The 18,892-nt window shown below is 43.6% G+C and overlaps 1 protein-coding gene across 3 annotated transcripts in view; it reads right to left on the bottom strand.

Moving 5' to 3' along the window:
• The window catches only part of LOC124555076 (SH3 and cysteine-rich domain-containing protein), a 981,469-nt gene that overhangs the window by 787,677 nt on the left and 174,900 nt on the right, over nt 1–18,892 (bottom strand). For all 3 annotated transcript variants that reach the window (XM_047128864.1, XM_047128865.1, XM_047128866.1), the window contains exon 3: nt 16,964–17,128. In XM_047128864.1, the coding sequence (XP_046984820.1) occupies nt 16,964–17,092 (129 nt within the window). In that variant the 5' untranslated portion in view covers nt 17,093–17,128. The remainder of the gene's footprint in view (nt 1–16,963; nt 17,129–18,892) is intronic.

The raw sequence follows: 18,892 nt of genomic DNA, 5'->3' as shown, positions 1-18,892 counted from the left end.
CTGGCCATGGCAACAGTCGAACATTTTCTGTATCCAGAAAGGCCCGTACAGGACCTACAACACGCGGTCGTGCATTATCCTGCTCAAATGTAGGGTTTCGCAGGGACTGAATGAAGGGTAGAGCCACGGATCTTAACGCATCTGAAATGTAACGTTCACTGTTCAAGGTGCCGTCAATGCGAACAAGAGGTGGCCGAGTCGTGTAACCAATGGCACCCCATACCATCACGCAGGGTGATAGGCCAGTATGGCGATGACGAATACACGCTTTCAACGTGCGTTCACTGCGATGTCGCCAAACACGGATGCGACCATCACGATACTGTAAACAGAACCTGGATTCATCTGAAAAAATGACGTTTTGCCATTCGTACACCCAGGTTCGTCGTTGAGTACACCATCGCAGGCTCTCCTGTCTATGATGCAGCGTCAAGGGTTACCGCAGCCATGTTCGATGCTGCTGCAAACGTCGTCGAACTGTTCGTGCAGATGGTTGTTGTCTTGCAGACGTCCCCATCTGTTAACTCAGGGATCGAGACGTGGCTGCACGATCCATTACAGCCATGCGGATAAGATGCCTGTCTTCTCGACTGCTAGTGATACGAGGCCGTTGGGATCCAGCACGGCGTTCCGTATTACCCTCCTGTACCCACCGATTCCATATTCTGCTAACAGTCATTGGATCTCGACCAACGCGAGCAGCAATGTCGCGATACGATAAACCGCAATCGCCATAGGCTACAATCCGACCTTCATCAAAGACAGAAACGTGATGGTACGCATTTCTCCTCCTTACACGGGGCATTGCAACAACGTTTCACAAGGCAACGCCGGTCAACTGCTGTTTGTGTATGAGAAATCGGTTGGAAACCTTCCTCATGTCAGTAAGTTGTAGGTGTCGCCACCGGCGCCAACCTTGTGTGAATGCTCTGAAAAGCTAATCATTTGCATATCACAGCGTCTTCTTCCTGTCGGTTAAATTTCGCGTCTGTAGCACGTTATCTTCGTGGTGTAGCAATTTTAATGGCCAGTAGTGTACACTCCTCAGATTCCGCACGTCCACAATCACGCGGAAGAAAGTAGCGTAGCCCTACTCAGCTGAAAACCGTTGAACGGATTGCCTGACAACGGGTGCCTAGTAATCAGCTGTATCTCTACAGGTACATTTTTAAAGTGCTCACTAAAGGTGAGTGGGTCGCAATGAGGATTTTACTGGACTGAGGTGGGGATGAAGGGTTTAGAGGGTTTATGCATGTGTCATAATCGCACTACCCCCCTCCAACCCGCACGATCACTCCACAAATGGTCAGTAAACAGGAGGCTTGAAAAACACCCTTTGCTGCTTCGGTTCACGTTCAGATTTCGTCGAATGGTTTTGAACGATCCCTAGTGGTTCCACCCTGTACACCAGCGCTACACTACCGTGGAACACTCCAGATGGGTCAAATTATGGTCAATGGGGCTGCAGCTCCACGATGTCCTTAGAGAAGGGGTGACCCGACCAGGGGATGTAAGCAGTGTCAAAGGGTGCAATTCCGATTGAGACGCGGTAGTGCGCGGACTTGCTGTGTTCTCTGGCATCTAGCATTGTTGAAAAGTTACTTTTACGATTCTGTGTGTGTGTGTGTGTGTGTGTGTGTGTGTGTGTGTGAGAGAGAGAGAGAGAGAGAGAGAGAGAGAGAGAGAGAGAGAGAGTTTGTGCGATATTGTTCTCTCTACCGTACTGCTGAGCGTTCATTCACTGCTAACTTCTCAGGTTAAGTAGCAAAATGTCTGTCAAGGTTTCAAGAAGAAATACCCTGCAGTTTGAATTGGACAAGTCTTCACGTGCTCTGCAACGACTTTCACTGTAAATACACGATTGAGTACTGCATGTAGTAGGAATCATAAACGATCATGTTCATGGGGCTTATTATGACCTGAAATAGCGCAGCTTCTTTGTGAAACTGCTGAATCCAGTGTTGTTGGACTAGCTGTTGATGAAACACAGACACGGAATTGAATTTCATCAAAGCAACGGAAATGCATGCACTGTTTCTGTTACCTGCGCAGACGTTGATTATTATGTTGTGTTTTAAGCCTCTCCCTTGAAGTCGAAAATTTCTATCTTAAGGAAATGCTAGCGAAGTGCGGTAAAGCTAAAACATTATAAACGAACACGGCTCCAGTCAATACAGGTTTCGTGCTTTCATACTCAGGCCAAGTTCTCACGCGCTTTACATGTAATGAAAGGGGTCACCCTGATCAAAAGTGTTCTAAATGGGTTTTCGTTTCGCCGAACTCTCTGCTTACTGAAGAAACTAACCCAGCAGATCTCATAACTGAAAATCAATCACCTGACTACCTTCGCCATGTCCATTTGGAATAGCACAAATTCTGACGTAATACGTGTCAAAGATTTTCCGCCGCTGGCAAGCAAACACGATGTCGAAGAGTCTGTACCTAAAATTGTTACTTTTGTGGCAGCTACTAATAGACGACGAACATACGAAGGGAATAGTTCCGACGACGGCATTGCAGCAATGGGACAGTGGTCCAAAAGGGACACTAGGGAACACAGTATTAGATAACACAGCTGCTGCCGACTCCATGACACAGGAATTCAATTAGTTACCGGAACGACAACATGAAGTCGTGACCTTCCCTTCAACTCGTACTCCCGTGCGTCAGTGCATCAAAGCGGGTCACGCGAGGCAGGAAAACAAACACGTCACGGAACCTAATGACAGTACACAAACATCCTCACGCCAGCCTATTAATCGACCGCAATATTATTGCACCTGGGAGAACGACCGCTTCGGTTGGCTTATCGTGATTTTGTATCGTAATATCACGAGCACACACTGAACACTTCATATGGAAAGCCGTCTTGAAATCATTCATAATGAGATGAGCTTTCCTTAATCACAACTATAATTGTTTGCTCTAACATCAAGACATAATTCCACGGGAGGCCAAGTGCAATAATATCGTGGTCGAATAGTACCATCGACAACCTTCCAAACAGAGCAATCGCCAGGCGGAGAGGCCGAGCGGTTCTAGGCGCTACAGTCTGGAACCGCGCGACCGCTACGTCACAGGTTCGAATCCTGCCTTCGGCATGGGTGCATGTGATGTCCTTAGGTTAGTTAGGTTTAAGTAGTTCAAGGTCTAGGGGACTGATGACCTCAGAAGTTAAATCCCATAGTGCTCAGAGCCATTTGAACCATTTGAACAGAGCAATCGGCGTACACAAACAGGAGGGAAGTGAGATTCATAATGTAGATAGAGTCCAACTGGAACGAAAGACACCAATTTCAATGCACGGTAAGTCAGTGACGTAGAATAGGAACAGGCAGTCAGTAGGGCCCTCCCAGTCATCATCACCTGTAGAACGAGGCGGCATCACTGCACGTAGTATCACAAAAATACACCCAACGAAAACGCCACAAAAAACATGGAAAAACATCAAAGCAAGGGATAATGACGGTCACGAATTAGTTATTGCGAAGGACACACAAATGGAATGATCTGACGCCTTAATTCGACTGAACGCAAAACAAGCTAATGAAGGAACATCGCATGCATACACAGTTCCTACCCTGAATTACGTCTGATTTAAAAATAGCTGCACTGTAGAAATTACCACAGGGTGATTCAGCTGCCCCTACCGATACCATTTTATGCAACTTGCAATGCAATATCTGGCCTTGAAAAACCACACGTGAGAGTTTCATATTCTCTCGCTCAGTTCACGCGAACTATAAGGCTAGAGTGAAAATGAATAGGAACTTTTTGTAGTAAACGCAGTGTATTTAAATTTTGTACTGGGTTACGTTTTCGGTGGAACATATAATTTCGAGCTATTCAAGCAAAACGTACAGATGTGACCTTCAGATGTATCCCTACTCCCACACTCAGCCCCCACCGGTCAGGATTTCCAGTATGTTGTTAATGGCACTGCCTCCTACAACAGCACAAAAGTTTGTGATTGCACGAATTATTTCCTACGTTCGAACTTTCTTTGTATCTATTGACTGGCTTTGTCGAGCACTTTCGAATTGTAAAATCGACGTCTGTGTAGAATTTACGTGACAGTTCATGATGTAAATAGCATAAAATAAACAATTACGTCGTTGTATTCGTCAGGCTTTCTGACTACGAAATTACTATGCTTGTAAAGGTTAAGGTTGGATCGAATTGTCAACATGATTAGTCTTAGCGCAAAGTTTACAAAAGTCGTTTTTCTTTCATTACCCTCACGGCAGTTTAAATTAAAAATGTTAACAACATAGGCGACTATCCAGGTGGTGTAATATCCCAATCAATAGAGACCAAAAAAGGTAAAATATCGGGAATAGTTCAGGTAGGCGGAAATTTTTGTTCAAATGGCTCTGAGCGCTATGGGACTTGACATCTGAGGTCATCAGTCCCCCAGAACTTAGAACGACTTAAACCTAACTAACCTAAGGACATCACAGACATCCATGCCCGAGGCAGGATTGGAACCTGCGACCGTAGCGGTCGCGCGATGTCAGACTGAAGCGCCTAGAACCGCTCGGCCAGGAAATTTTTGTGATAGGAGAAAGTGCCACGAACAACATACTAGAAATTCTGGCTGGTGAGAGAGGCAGGATTGGAACCTGCGACCGTAGCGGTCGCGCGATGTCAGACTGAAGCGCCTAGAACCGCTCGGCCAGGAAATTTTTGTGATAGGAGAAAGTGCCACGAACAACATACTAGAAATTCTGGCTGGTGAGAGAGGAGTGGCGGGATGGAGGTTGATTTGAAAGTAGCTTTTGTACAATTTTCCTGAAGAACTCGAAAACCGTGGCACCCAGTGGAAACACCCCAGCACAAGACTGAACTACACTGAATATACTACAAAAAGGCCCTGCTCATTTTTCCTGTAGGACTAACAGTATGCGCATAGCAGGCAAGAGAATATGAAAATCTCGCTCGTAGTGTTTGAAGGCCAGGTATAACATTGCGGGTTGTATAAAACAACACCGTGGATATGCGTCTCACGCTGATATCATACTCTAACAAGAAGTGACCCCAATAAACTTGAACGACCTGGGGTTCAAGCACTCGTGAACACAAGCACAACCATCCTTGTGCGTCAACGTATCCCAATTAGAGAGATTGAGAAACTAGCACTCGGGAGAGGAATCACATGCAAAATTTACGGTGCCAACGTTCTAAACGTTTACGGCCCCGTCAGGCAGTAGCAAAAAGATGGAACGAGTTTCATTCTTTAAAGACGAAATAATGTATCTTTTTTAAAAAAAAGTGTCTAATCTACTTAGAGGAGACGACTTTAACTATGTTCTTCACACGAAAGACCAGCACCCGGTATTTTAACAACTGTAAAGAATTTCACGACCGTGTGAAGAATTTGCGGCTCAAGGTTGCATGGGGATTAACATACCCTACTTTTGTGAGATACGCTTTCCTACGATCGACTTCAGCTAGCTCGAACTGGCAGAATGTACATAACCGAGAACATTCGTCAGCAAGTGTTCACAACCGATGCCACCCGTGTTCCATTTTCAGATCTTTTTTATGTTGAACCTACACAAACAGCCCACAAGAAGGTATCGAGGCCAGTAGATGTTAAACGACTTTCACCTACATAAGGAAGAATTACGTGATACTTCCAGAACAACATGGACCAACTGGCTAAGTTCACTCGACAGTTTCATGTCAAAAGCCGACTGGTTGACCAGAATTGCTAAAAGACACTTACGAACATGTCTAATAAGTTATGGAAGACATAAAACCTATGAGGCAAAGACAACCATAGAATTTTACTTCTCTGTCCGAATGGAACTGTATGAAAAACCCAACTTTACAAACGAGCACAAGCAACAGATATGGAGAATTAAAGCGTAGCTCATTAACATCAATAGTAAACAGTTCGATGGCCTGAAGATCAAATTCCAAGCATGATCCTTAGTAGAAACCGAGATAGTGTCCACGTATCACCTCATCAAACATCAAACCAACCGCAGACGCCACACATTCATAGACTATCTGCAAACAGAGGAAGGGAATACACTCACTCACCAAAACGAGATAGTGAACGAACTACAACAGCATTACTCCGTGAGTCACGCCGATGAAGATTTCACGTCTGAAGCCATACAACCGTTGAACAGAGAAATCACTAAAGACGACAACAAAGAATTTGTAGCTGATTTTAACGTGGATGAAGAATTTGAATTCATTATTAACTAAGCAGCCCACTAAGCTCCAGGACCGGACGGAACATCCAAACAGTTTTGTCACAAACGCCTCTATATTATTGTGACTAATTATTTATTCCCCCCCTGAACCATGGACCTTGCCGTTGGTGGGGAGGCTTGCGTGCCTCAACGATACAGATAGCCGTACCATAGGTGCAACCACAACGGAGGGGTATCTGTTGAGAGGCCAGACAAACGTGTGGTTCCTGAAGAGGGGCAGCAGCCTTTTCAGTAGTTGCAGGGTCAACGGTCTGGATTATTGACTGATCTGGCCTTGTAACACTAACCAAAATGGCCTTGCTGTTCTCGTACTGCGAACGGCTAAAAGCAAGGGGAAACTACAGTCGTAATTTTTCCCGAGGGCATGCAGCTTTACTGTATGATTAAATGATGATGGCGACCTCTTGGGTGAAATATTCCGGAGGTAAATTAGTCCCCCATTCGGATCTCCAGACGGGGACTACTCAAGAGGACGTCGTCATCAGGAGAAAGAAAACTGGCGTTCTACGGATCGGAGCGTGGAATGTCAGATCCCTTAATCGGGCAGGTAGGTTAGAAAATTTAAAAAGGGAAATGGATAGGTTAAAGTTAGATATAGTGGGAATTAGTGAAGTTCGGTGGCAGAAGGAACAACACTTTTGGTCGGGTGAATACAGGGTTATAAATACAAAATCAAATAGGGGTAATGCAGGAGTAGGTTTAATAATGAATAAAAAAATAAGAGTACGGGTAAGCTATTACAAACAGCATAGTGAACGCATTATTGTGGCGAAGATAGACACGAAGGCCACGCCTACTACAGTAGTACAAGTTTATATGCCAACTAGCTCTGCAGATGACGAAGAAATTGATGAAAGGTATGATGAGATAAAAGAAATTATTCAGGTAGTGAAGGGAGACGAAAATTTAATAGTCATGGGTGACTGGAATTCGAGAGTAGGAAAAGGGAGAGAAGGAAACATAGTAGATGAATATGGATTGGGGCTAAGAACTGAAAGAGGAAGCCGCCTTGTAGAATTTTGCGCAGAGCATAACTTAACCATAGCTAATACTTGGTTCAAGAATCATGAAAGAAGGTTGTATACATGGAGATATTAAAAGGTATCAGATAGATTATACAATGGTAAGACAGAGATTTAGGAACCAGGTTTTAAATTGTAAGACATTTCCAGGGGCAGATATGGACTCTGACCACAATCTATTGGTTATGAACTGTAGATTAAAACTGAAGAAACTGCAAAAAGGTGGGAATATAAGGAGATGGAACGTGGATAAACTGAAAGAACCAGAGGTTGTACAGTGTTTCAGGGAGAGCATAAGGGAACAATCGACAGGAATGGGGGAAAGAAATACAGTAGACGAAGAATGGGTAGCTTTGAGGGATGAAATAGTGAAGGTAGCAGAGGATCAAATAGGTAAAAAGACGAGGGCTAGTAGAAACCCTTGGGTAACAGAAGAAATATTGAATTTAACTGATGAAAAGAGAAAATATAAAAATGCAGTAAATGAAGCAGGCAAAAAGGAATACAAACGTCTCAAAAATAATATCGACAGGAAGTGCAAAGTGGCTAAGCAGGGATGGCTAGAGGACAAATGTAAGGATGTAGAGGCTTATCTTACTAGGGGTAAGATAGATACTGCCTACAGGAAAATTAAAGAAACCTCTGGAGAAAGGAGAACCACTTGCATGAATATCAAGAGCTTTGATGGAAACCCAGTTCTAAGCAAAGAAGGGAAAGCAGAAAGGTAGGAGGAGTGTATAGAGGGTTTATACAAGGGCGATGTTCTTGAGGACAATATTATGGAAATGGCAGAGGATGTAGATGAAGATGAAATGGGAGATATGATACTGCGTGAAGAGTTTGACAGAGCACTGAAAGACCTAAGCCGAAACGAGGCCCCCGGAGTAGACAACATACCATTAGAACTACTGACAGCCTTGGGAGAGCCAGTCCTGACAAAACTCTACCATCTGGTGAGGAAGATGTATGAGACAGGCGAAGTACCCTCAGACTTCAAGAAGAATATAATAATTCCAGTCCCAAAGAAAGCAGGTGTTGACAGATGTGTAAATTACCGAACTATCAGTTTAATAAGTCACAGCTGCAAAAAACTAACGCGAATTCTTTACGGATGAATGGAAAAACTGATAGAAGCCGACCTTGGGGAAGATCAGTTTGGATTCCGTAGGAATGTTGGAACACGTGAGGCAATACTGACCCTACGACTTATCTTAGAAAATAGTTTAAAGAAAGGCATTTGTAGAGTTAGAGAAAGCTTTTGACAATGTTGACTGGAATACTCTCTTTCAAATTCTCAAGGTGGCAGGGGTAAACTACAGGGAGCGAAAGGCTATTTACAATTTGTACAGAAACCAGATGGCAGTTATAAGAGTCGAGGGGTATCAAAGGGAAGCAGTGGTTGGGAAGGGAGTGAGACAGGGTTGTAGCCTATCCCCGATGCTATTCAACCTGTATATTGAGCAAGCAATAAAGGAAACAAAAGAAAAGTTCGGAGTAGGTATTAAAATCCATGGAGAAGAAATAAAAACTTTGAGGTTCGCCGATGACATTGTAATTCTGTCAGAGACAGCAAAGGACTTGGAAGAGCAGTTGAACGGAACGGACTGTGTCTTGAAAGGAGGGTATAAGATGAACATCAACAAAAGCAAAACGAGGATAATGCAATGTATTCGAATTAAGCCGGGTGATGCTAAGGGAATTAGATTAGGAAATGAGACACTTAAAGTAGTAAAGGAGTTTTGCTATTTGTGGAGCAAAATAACTGATGATGGTCGAAGTAGAGAGGATATAAAATGTAGACTGGCAATGACAAGGAAAGCGTTTCTGAAGAAGGAAAAGTTATTAACATCGAGTATAGATTTAAATGTCAGGAAGTCGTTTCTGAAAGTATTTGCATGGAGTGTAGCCATGTATGGAAGTGAAACGTGGACGATAAATAGTTTAGTCAAGTAGAGAATAGAAGCTTTCGAAATGTGGTGCTACAGAAGAATGCTGAAGATTAGATGGGTAGATCACATAACTAATGAGGAGGTATTGAATAGAATTGGGGAGAAGAGGGGCTTGTGGCACAACTTGACTAGAAGAAGGGATCGGTTGTTAGGACATGTTCTGAGACATCGAGGGATCACCAATTTAGTATTGGAGGGCAGCGTGGAGGGTAAAAATCGTAGAGGGAGACCAAGAGATGAATACACTAAGCAGATTCAGAAGGATGTAGCCTGCAGTAGGTACTGGGAGATGAAGCTTGCACAGGGTAGAGTAGCATGGAGAGCTGCATCAAACCAGTCTCAGGACTGAAGACCACAACAACAATTATTTTTTTATTTAATCTGATCTGATTAGGGCCGTAGGGCCTCTTTTACAACAGACCAGGGTTTGACACATACATTGTCTGTTACATCGTAGTTACCCAAGAAATATCAATTTTAATGTGACAACTAGCATCAAAATGATCTGAGTGTCTGAAGTGGCAGAGTCAGTAAATTATACTGACTACAAATTAACAAAGTTAAAGGTGGGAGTTCTTGTACTGCGAGCCCGGCCGGCTAGCCGCGAAGTCTACCGCGCTCCTTCCCGAGTGGGAAGGCATGCCGGTCCCCAGCACGAATCCGCCCGGCGGATTAGCATCGAGGTCCAGTGTGCCGGCCAGCCTGTGGATAGTTTTGAAGGAGGTTTTCTATCTGCATCGGCGAATGCGGGCTGGTTCCCCTTATCCCGACTCAGCTACACGATGTCGGCGATTGCTGCGCAAACAGTGGCTCCACGTACGTGTACACCATCATTACTCTACCAGGCAAACATTGGGGTTACACTCGTATGTTATGAGACGTTCCCGGTGTGTGTGTGTGTGGGGGGGGGGGGGGGGGGGAGGGAGAGGGGGAAGGGGGGTCCACTGGGGGCCGAAACGGACAATAACCCTGGGTTCAGTGTGGGCCGATGAGGTGGGTGGACTGCTGTGTCCTGTTGTAAGGTTGTGAACCACTGAGGGTTACGGCGGGACGAAGCCCCTCCATCGTTTCTAGGTCCCCGGTTCAATACACACACATACATACACACTTGTACAACTGCAGCTGCTGCCACTAATAGTGATGATAATAATAATAATAATAACAATAATATAAAAATAATAATAATAATATATATAAGAATAATGACAGCACTGACAGTAATGTTGGCGACAGATATTGAAAGAAAGAATTTATAGGTATACAAAACAGATGTTTTCTAATATAACTGGATTTTGGGGAAAGGAAATGTAAGGAGACTGCATCAGCTAAGAATACTGGGAAAAGGGGAAGATCTGGTTAGGGAGAAGGAAGTACGAGGGTATCGTGTGCATACAGCAGTCCTTACTGTCACTTTAAAAGATATGTCATTAACTGTCTTCTGAAGCTGGAGATGTTATTCAGTTCTCCAATAAAACGCGGGAGGTTTCTGCTGCTGAGAAGGACTTCGAGAAAGTGGCTGAAAGATGGAGAGGGACAGAAGAGGTTTTGCACTGATGGAAATGGGTGTTTCTGCCATGTTGTTTAGATAAGAGCGTTAAGGCTGAGGACAGATATGTGGGACAGTGTTCGTTGATAAGACAGTAGAGAAGACAGAGGGTATGAAAATCTCTGTGCTTGTTCGCGCGCAGCCAGTATAGTTGTGCATATGATGATGAAATATGGCCAAAGAGTCGAACATCACAGATATAATGAACACAGGTATTCATAACTATTTCCAGGCGCCATGAGATTTCCTGAGAAAGGCCTTACAGGATGACATCGTTGTAATCAGTAACTGTCGGCCGGTGTGGTCGAGCGGTTCTAGGCGCTTCAGTCTGGAACCGCGCGACCGCTACGGTCGCAGGTTCAAATCCTGCCTCGGGCATGGATCTGTGTGATGTCCTTAGGTTAGTTAGGTTTAAGTAGTTCTAAGTTCTAGGGGACTGATGTCCTCAGATGTTAAGTCCCATAGTGCTCAGAGCCAATCAGTAATTGGAAGTACAGTCAGTTTCACGAGAAAGTGTACGCCATAATTTTAAATGTCACGTCGGCAGTGACGTCTATGGTAGAGGTCTCGAATCTGTAATCAATGAGACTTTGCACAGTGTATAGCCAAATAATGTGAGAGTTGAATGTTTTGTTTTGTCGGTTGCAGTTTAAAATGAGTGCAAAATATCTGAAGCGTCACGAGGCAGTATTTATTGCAAATCATTCAAAGGGACCAAAGCTCATTTGTTGCGATGTGTGTCAAACGATATTTAGCAACGTGGATGATTTACCGAAGAGAGGACAAAGGTGCTAAGCTATACTCGACAATAGCGGCGATTGGATTAACGTTAGCTAATAGTGAAATTAGTAATACCATGTATTTTCATGTAAGCATACATTTATAATAGTGACTTTTATTTCAGACAGATAACGACGTACACTTTCTTGTGGAACTGACTGTGTAAGTGTTTTTACTAGTTTCTTTTTCAAGTCAAGAGGGAATAGCTGTATAAGTGTAAATTCCTAATGGACCAAACTGCTCAGGTCATCGGTCCAGAGAACAGCTTTTCATACTTCTACTGCCATTTAAAATGACATAATTTGTGGCGGGATTGTGCCTACCGAGATGAGACAGGGCAAAATTTGTCTCGTACTAAAGGAGAGAGGACAGAAAAATTTCGAAAATCTGTGACTTATTACATTGTTGAACTTTTACTGCAAAATTATTGCTACAGCTATTAACAGCAAGAGGACCCCATTTTTTTAAAAAAAGTACTGAAAAACATGGGGTCTGCATCCATGGAACGACTACAATGTCAGCAGTTTCTGAAATCAGAGACTTGCTTTCAGTAGCTGCTGCGGCCAACGTCAAATGCGCGTTCTATTTTCGTCAATATCCATAAAGCCTTTGATCACGTCCGCCATCAGTAAATAATGAGGATAATGGAGAAAGCGGGTCTGGAAGAAAATGTAATAAAAGTGGCTCGAAATATAATGACTGGCATATTCGCTAGGGAACAAGTTAATGGACAGATAACAAAATCTTTTAATAGCCGGCAGGGTATGTCACAGGGGAGACCGCTTTCTACGCCTCTTTTCGTGCTGTCGCTGGAGCCACTGCTACGACTCCTTAACGAAATGATATCACGTATTTCCACGTGTGATCGAACGTCAGCCGAAACAGCATATGCTGGCGTCGTCACTGTCCTAATAAGGAATGAAAACGAGACAGCGCATATGAAACGAGACACTGACCAATATAGCACTGCCTCTAGGCCATAACTCAGTGACTGAAAATGTATAATCCCAAACATCAGGGAATTCCATAACCTAGATATACCGTGGGCACGAGGTGTGGACGATCACAGGCAGTCATCTTAGGAAGGTACACCCTAAACATGGCAGCCAAAAATCGGAGATCTGTCACAAATAAACCGCAACCGCAAAGTGTAATTGTGGGACAAAACTGGAGCATCGTGAAACTAATTTAAAAAAAATAGAATCATAAACAAGAATGTATTCTCCAATACTATGTCGCCCAGGTCTTTCAAATTGCGGAAATGGAGGGCAACAGGTTACTGCGACTAACTAGACGATACATGTGGAATGGAACATATTCAAGCAACGGGGTTCTTCCTCAAGAGAATAATAACACTGCTAAACAAGATTCCAGGCTATACTGCTACTAAGCTTTCCCAAATCGTGACCGAGCGAGGCTGCGCAGTGGTTAGCATACTGGACTCGCGTTCGGGAAGACGACGGTTCAATCCCGCCTCCGGCCATCCTGATTTATGTTTTCCGTGATTTACCTAAATCGCCACAGGCAAATGCCGGGATGGCTCCTTTGAAAGGGCACAGCCGACTTCCTTTCCTAATCCGATGACCTCGCTGTTTGGTCTCCTCCCCCCCCAAACAACCCAACCCAAATCGTGCGTCCAGCAAATATGCATCCACCTATTGACATAAGTAATGTTAACACCAAGTTGAAACGTATTAGGGAATTCTACCTCCAAGACGCTAGTCTCCTAAAGAGGAACCAGTGACAACAGGAGATTTCCAGCGCGAATCGAAAAATGCGAAAATTCCCAACTGTACAGAATACAAACAAACGACTGGGAAACTGTGTGAACAAACACAATCCTCAAAATACATACATCTGACGTTACATTCCCAAGGTACAGGTTTGTTAACAATACCATAGCAACAAACGAAAATCTCCACAGAATAGGATTTAGTGATACGGATAAATGGCTCTCATGTGGATTAGTTGATACCCTCATCCACTGATTCACTTGCTGTGGTCACTTACGCAACTGGAGATGGATCATGAATAAACTTGTCCTGCTTTCAAGGAACTACGGTACCAACTACACGACGTGCATCCGACTTCGGTCTGCATCCTACCCGTCTCCTATCACAAAAAACAACACTGTCATGTGGTTACTAGGATGTTATGTCAATTGCATTGTTAACATCAGAGGGAATGATAATTTTGTCAAATGTTCAAATGTGTGTGAAATCCTATGGGACTTAACTGCTAAGGTCATCAGTCCCTAAGCTTACACACTACTTAACCTAAATTATCCTAAGGACAAACACACACACCCATGCCCGAGGGAGGACTCGAACCTCCGCCGGGACCAGCCGCACAGTCCATGATGATAACTTTATCAAATTACTCAAAGTTCATGTATGTCCATCTACAACGTCACGACATGTACTGACGAAGGCAATAAAGTCGAAATAAGCATATATACAAAGATATAGCAAACAGCATACTGTCTACCATTTCTCCACAAATAACATTATTTGTCTACACGCTGGAAATAACAGTTGACAAAATTGGAATAGGATAATCCACTGGAAGACAGAAGTAAGACAGCGAAGAGAACACTATAGAAGAAGACATTTAATTTTGTAAACCGATTATTTCTACTGCTGAAGAACATTTTTATTGTTATACTGTTATTATTTAAATTATTTAAGACATGCATCTTATTGCGATTTATCATGTACATAATTTTTCTCTTTTGTTGATGTAGTTACCTGTTTAGAAATTTTAAAAAAATGGTTGTGAAGAATGTCGTTATGTTAATCATCGCACTGCAAACTGTCGTGTTCGACCGCTAAATGTGTGTTAATGAGACCCCAACGGAAGGCGTGGTTTCAATAACGCCCGTTTGCCATATCCGGAAGCCTTTTGTGGCGATTCTGAACAGCGGTGTGTCTGAAATGCTTTCCTCGGCCATCCACAAGAAAACCGCGTAATTTCCACGCTGGGAGTCGTTCTTCTGACCTCGATCACAGAGTCGTCTAGAGAAAGGGTGAGAGGTGGAGCCGGCCGGAGTGGCCGTGCGGTTCTGGGCGCTACAGTCTGTAGCCGCGTGACCGCTACGGTCGCAGGTTCGAATCCTGCTTCGGGCATGGATGTGTGTGATGTCCTTAGGTTAGTTAGGTTTAAGTAGTTCTAAGTTCTAGGGGACTTATGACCTCAGCAGTTGAGTCCCATAGTGCTCAGAGCCATTTGAATCATTTTTGAGAGGTGGACCCCCCCATGTGGCATTGGGTAGAAAATTGGTGACATTTGATGCCATTGTGATAACATTAACCTATCTTATATTTCACATAAACTTCTGAGCTCTGGCCAGTTTTTCGTACGCCTCGACGCCTTTCTGTCTGAAGAGTGGCCGAGCCCGAGGGTGACGTCGCAGGGGTCCACGTTTTAAATAATTACAGAGGGAGGGTGTAGCCATCTTTGAGCCAAATTCCACACTTATGTGTCGCAATGGGAAAAATAACGTGTTTCAGAAAAGTGACCCTTTAAATCTTTTGAGCAGTGTGTATGGCAGTCTGAAATTAGGATTTCATTATTATTCATTTCCACTTTGAACCACTTTCTGTTCCTAATACTGTCAGGGCAGTGTTAGCTTTAATAAGCAGCGCTGATTCTGGATGTTTAGAATGGATGCTCCTGCCGTTTCCTACCATATTAAACAACGACGAGACATCCCAGAGAACTGGCCTTGTTCCTTGACCTGCTTGCTATTTCCCTGAGAGGCTCTACTTCTAGCCTAACGTTAGAGCTCTCAATGACTAGCACTACCATCGGCCACTGCCCCAACAGGCGAGGCATCCTATGCTCGCTCAGTTGTGTTATTAACATTGGGTAGCACATCGTACATGTTGTTAAAGCACAAAGGGGCAGCCGGACGGCCAGTACCCGCATGTGCCCTCTGCCCAGAGACATGCGAATCCACCACTGTTCGCCTCTCACGCTCGAATGAGGATAGCCTCCTCAGATATGCTTCGTCAAAAGACACAGTGACAATGTGGGATTAGATTAAATTAGATTAGATTTGATTAGATTAGTTTTTCGTTTCATAGATCCGTGTTGAGGAGATCCTCGTGAATGTGGAACATGTCAATTTTTTTTATAGCTAAAATAACTATACTAATAGTATGAATATATACAATACATCATTTGTTTCTATTAAAAGATTCGGCAATGGAGTAGAAGGAGTTGGCCACTAGTAAGTCTTTCAGGGTCCTTTTAAACTGATCTTTATTTGTCACTAAATTTTTTGTGTTTGCTGGCAAATTATTGAAGATGAGTGTTCCTGAGTAGTGGACCCCTTTTCGAACTAAAGTAAGTGCTTTTAAGTCTTTGAGCAGATCAATTTTGTTCCTGGTATTGTATGTATGAACTGAGCTGTTTGTTGGAAAAAGAGATATATTATTTAGGACAAATTTCATTAAGGAGTAAATATGCTGAGAGGCGGTAGTTAGTATACCCAGTTCTTTGAAGAGGTTTCTACAGGACGTCCGTGAATTTACTCCACAAGTAGTACGTATTACACGCTTTTGGATACTAAAAACTTTTGTTTGACTTGAAGAGTTTCCCAAAAGTACTATACCATATGACATTATGGATTGAAAGTAGGCAAAGTATGCAAGCTTTTTCATTTTTATGTCGCCTATGTCTGCTAACACTCGAATTGCAAATACAGATTTGTTAAGGCGTTTCTGCAATTCTGTGGTGTGCTCCTTCCAACTGAATTTATTATCAAGTTGTAATCCCAGGAGTTTAAGACTGTCAATCTCTTCTATCTGCTCGTCTTCATACTTTATGCTTATGCTGGGTGGAAACTTATTACAAGTTCTGAATTGCATATAGTGAGTCTTTTCGAAGTTTAATGTCGGTGAGTTGGCTTTAAGCCATTTATTAATATCCATGAAAATATCATTAGCAGATCTTTCTAGAACTACATTCGACATACTATTTATTGCAATACTTGTGTCATCTGCAACAAACGGCACTAAAGATGTCCCAGTTTTAACCACTGATTCCCCAGCTGTCATCGTAGATTACAGCAGTAGTGAAGTTTGTCAACCGTGGCTAACGCAGCTTCTAGCTGTTTCCGAATGGCGGCAAATTTTCCATGTGGTCATACCCAACATGCACAGTCCCCGTCCAGTTTGTATTGCGCAGAATCTGTTTAAAAGCAGAAAACAATACATAAACAAAGCAAGTACTTGCCCGGTATCCTGTTTATACTTTTCTGCTGTGCTGAACTTCCACTGACTTTGAAACAATAGCGGCAGAATATCCCGCTGTTACTGACCTGGCACCCTGTTTGCAGTTCGCTACTGTATTGAGCTTGTACTGACCTGGAGAATCTCTGTGTTACTTGATTAGCGCCGTGCTGCCGTGCGCTTGCAGTGCAGAGCGCGTACTTACCTGGAGTAGCTGTGGCAGTGTCTCAGTGTGATATTGGTCCAGCATGCCGTTGGTAGCGTGCAGCTGCTGCACATAGCTGTTGTGGCAGTCCAGATACGCCGCCATTGCGGCGTTCGTTGGATTCGACATGTACGACAGATATGCGTTTTTGTAGTCCTGTCGACACTGCAACACAGTGAAAGAGATATATTTTAGGGACGTATCCACATTATACATTGTGAACGTTATCTATCTGTACAAACTTCAGTAGTGTTTTCTGATAATATATTGAACAAAAATTTCATACACATAGCTGCGCGGAATGGCCGCGCCGTTTGAGCGCCATGTCACGGATTGCGCGGCCTCTTCCGCCGGAGGTTCGAGTCCTCCCTCGGGCATGTGTGTGTGTGTGTGTGTGTGTGTGTGTGTGTGTGTGCGTGTGTGTTGTTCTTAGAATAAGTTAGTTTAAGTAGCGTGTAAGTCTAGGGATCGATGACCTCAGCAGTTTGGTCCCTTAGGAATTCACACACATTTGAACATTATTTCATAACGTACCAGTCAATAAATGTATATTTCCCATGATAGATAATAGTGCGGTATTACACAAAATCATTTGTCGTTGTAAGATTGTGGCACTTGATTTTTCTCTTATACAAAAGAAGTTACAAATGTTTTCTATAGGAAGCAATACATGTGGCTATATATTCCTTCATTGACTTCTTTCGAATGTTCTCGCCTGCAACGCAATTTCTTCACATACTATGCTGAAACGTTCTTCAATGTCTGCACACCTCAGTGCAATACTTTTAAGTTGCCCCCACAACCAGAGATAAACGATGTCCTAGCTCAGTGATGGACTCGCCAATGCTAAAGAATGGCTGCATCCCATATGTCATCTGGGGAAGACGTTACATAGATGTCAGTGAGCGATTCAGTGCTCTATCAGGCTACACCGCAGTACCTCTGTGTCCTATCTATTGTATGGAGAAGACGCTACTGAGATGTCGGTGGACATTAATATAGAAGTGGACTGTGGTACATTGTGTTTGCAACACACAGCCTGTCATGTTCTAAGTGGCACACCTTCAACTAAGGGGCAAAGTTGTACTTCAGAAAATTCCAAATACGTCTGTACACGGACATTCTGGAAGACCAACCGGTCCAGTTCTGTTACCTAAAATTGACGATTGCGTAGGTTGAGGACACCAACTCTTACAAAGTTCGCTTCATCAGTGAAGAAGACAAATGACAGAAATAACAGGCCGGCCGGTGTGGCCGAGTGGTTCTAGGCGCTTCAGTCTGGAACCGCGTGCGGGTTGCGGTTGCAGGTTCGAATCCTGCCTCGTGCATGGGTGTGTGTAATGTCTTTAGGTTAGTTAGGTTTAAGTAGTTCTAAGTTCTAGGGGACTGATGACCTCAGATATTAAGTCCCACAGTGCTCAGAGCCATTTGAACCATTTTTTATAAATAACAGAATGGTGGCGTCCTGGTGAAGAAAACAGCGGCAAACCTTTCCAAATGGAGAGAAATCCGCTTACGATCATCATTGCCCACGGATTCCCATGTAGAGTACACACTACCGTTTTTTGGTTAACAAAATTTCGGCCGACCGTTTGCCTGTACCGTCATGTGTTGTCGTTGTCCTCACAAGGGAACATCCCCATCGCACTCCCCTCAGATTTAGTTATAAGTTGGCACAGTGGATAGGCCTTGAAAACCTGAACACAGATCAATCGAGAAAACAGGAAGAAGTTGTGTGGAACTATGAAAAAATAAGCAAAATATACAAACTGAGGAGTCCATGTGTAGGATAGGCAACATCAAGGATAGTCTGAGCTAAGGAGCGCCGTGGTCCCGGGGTTAGCGTGAGCAGCTGTGGAACGAGAGGTCCTTGGTTCAAGTCTTCCCTCAAGTGACAAGTTTATTTTCGCAAAGTTATGATCTGTCCGT

The sequence above is a fragment of the Schistocerca americana genome, chromosome X (genome assembly GCF_021461395.2).
Source record: "Schistocerca americana isolate TAMUIC-IGC-003095 chromosome X, iqSchAmer2.1, whole genome shotgun sequence".
Classification (NCBI taxonomy): domain Eukaryota; kingdom Metazoa; phylum Arthropoda; class Insecta; order Orthoptera; family Acrididae; genus Schistocerca; species Schistocerca americana.
The sequence above is the reverse complement of the archived record's forward strand: the minus strand, read 5'-3'. Positions and strand labels throughout refer to the sequence as shown.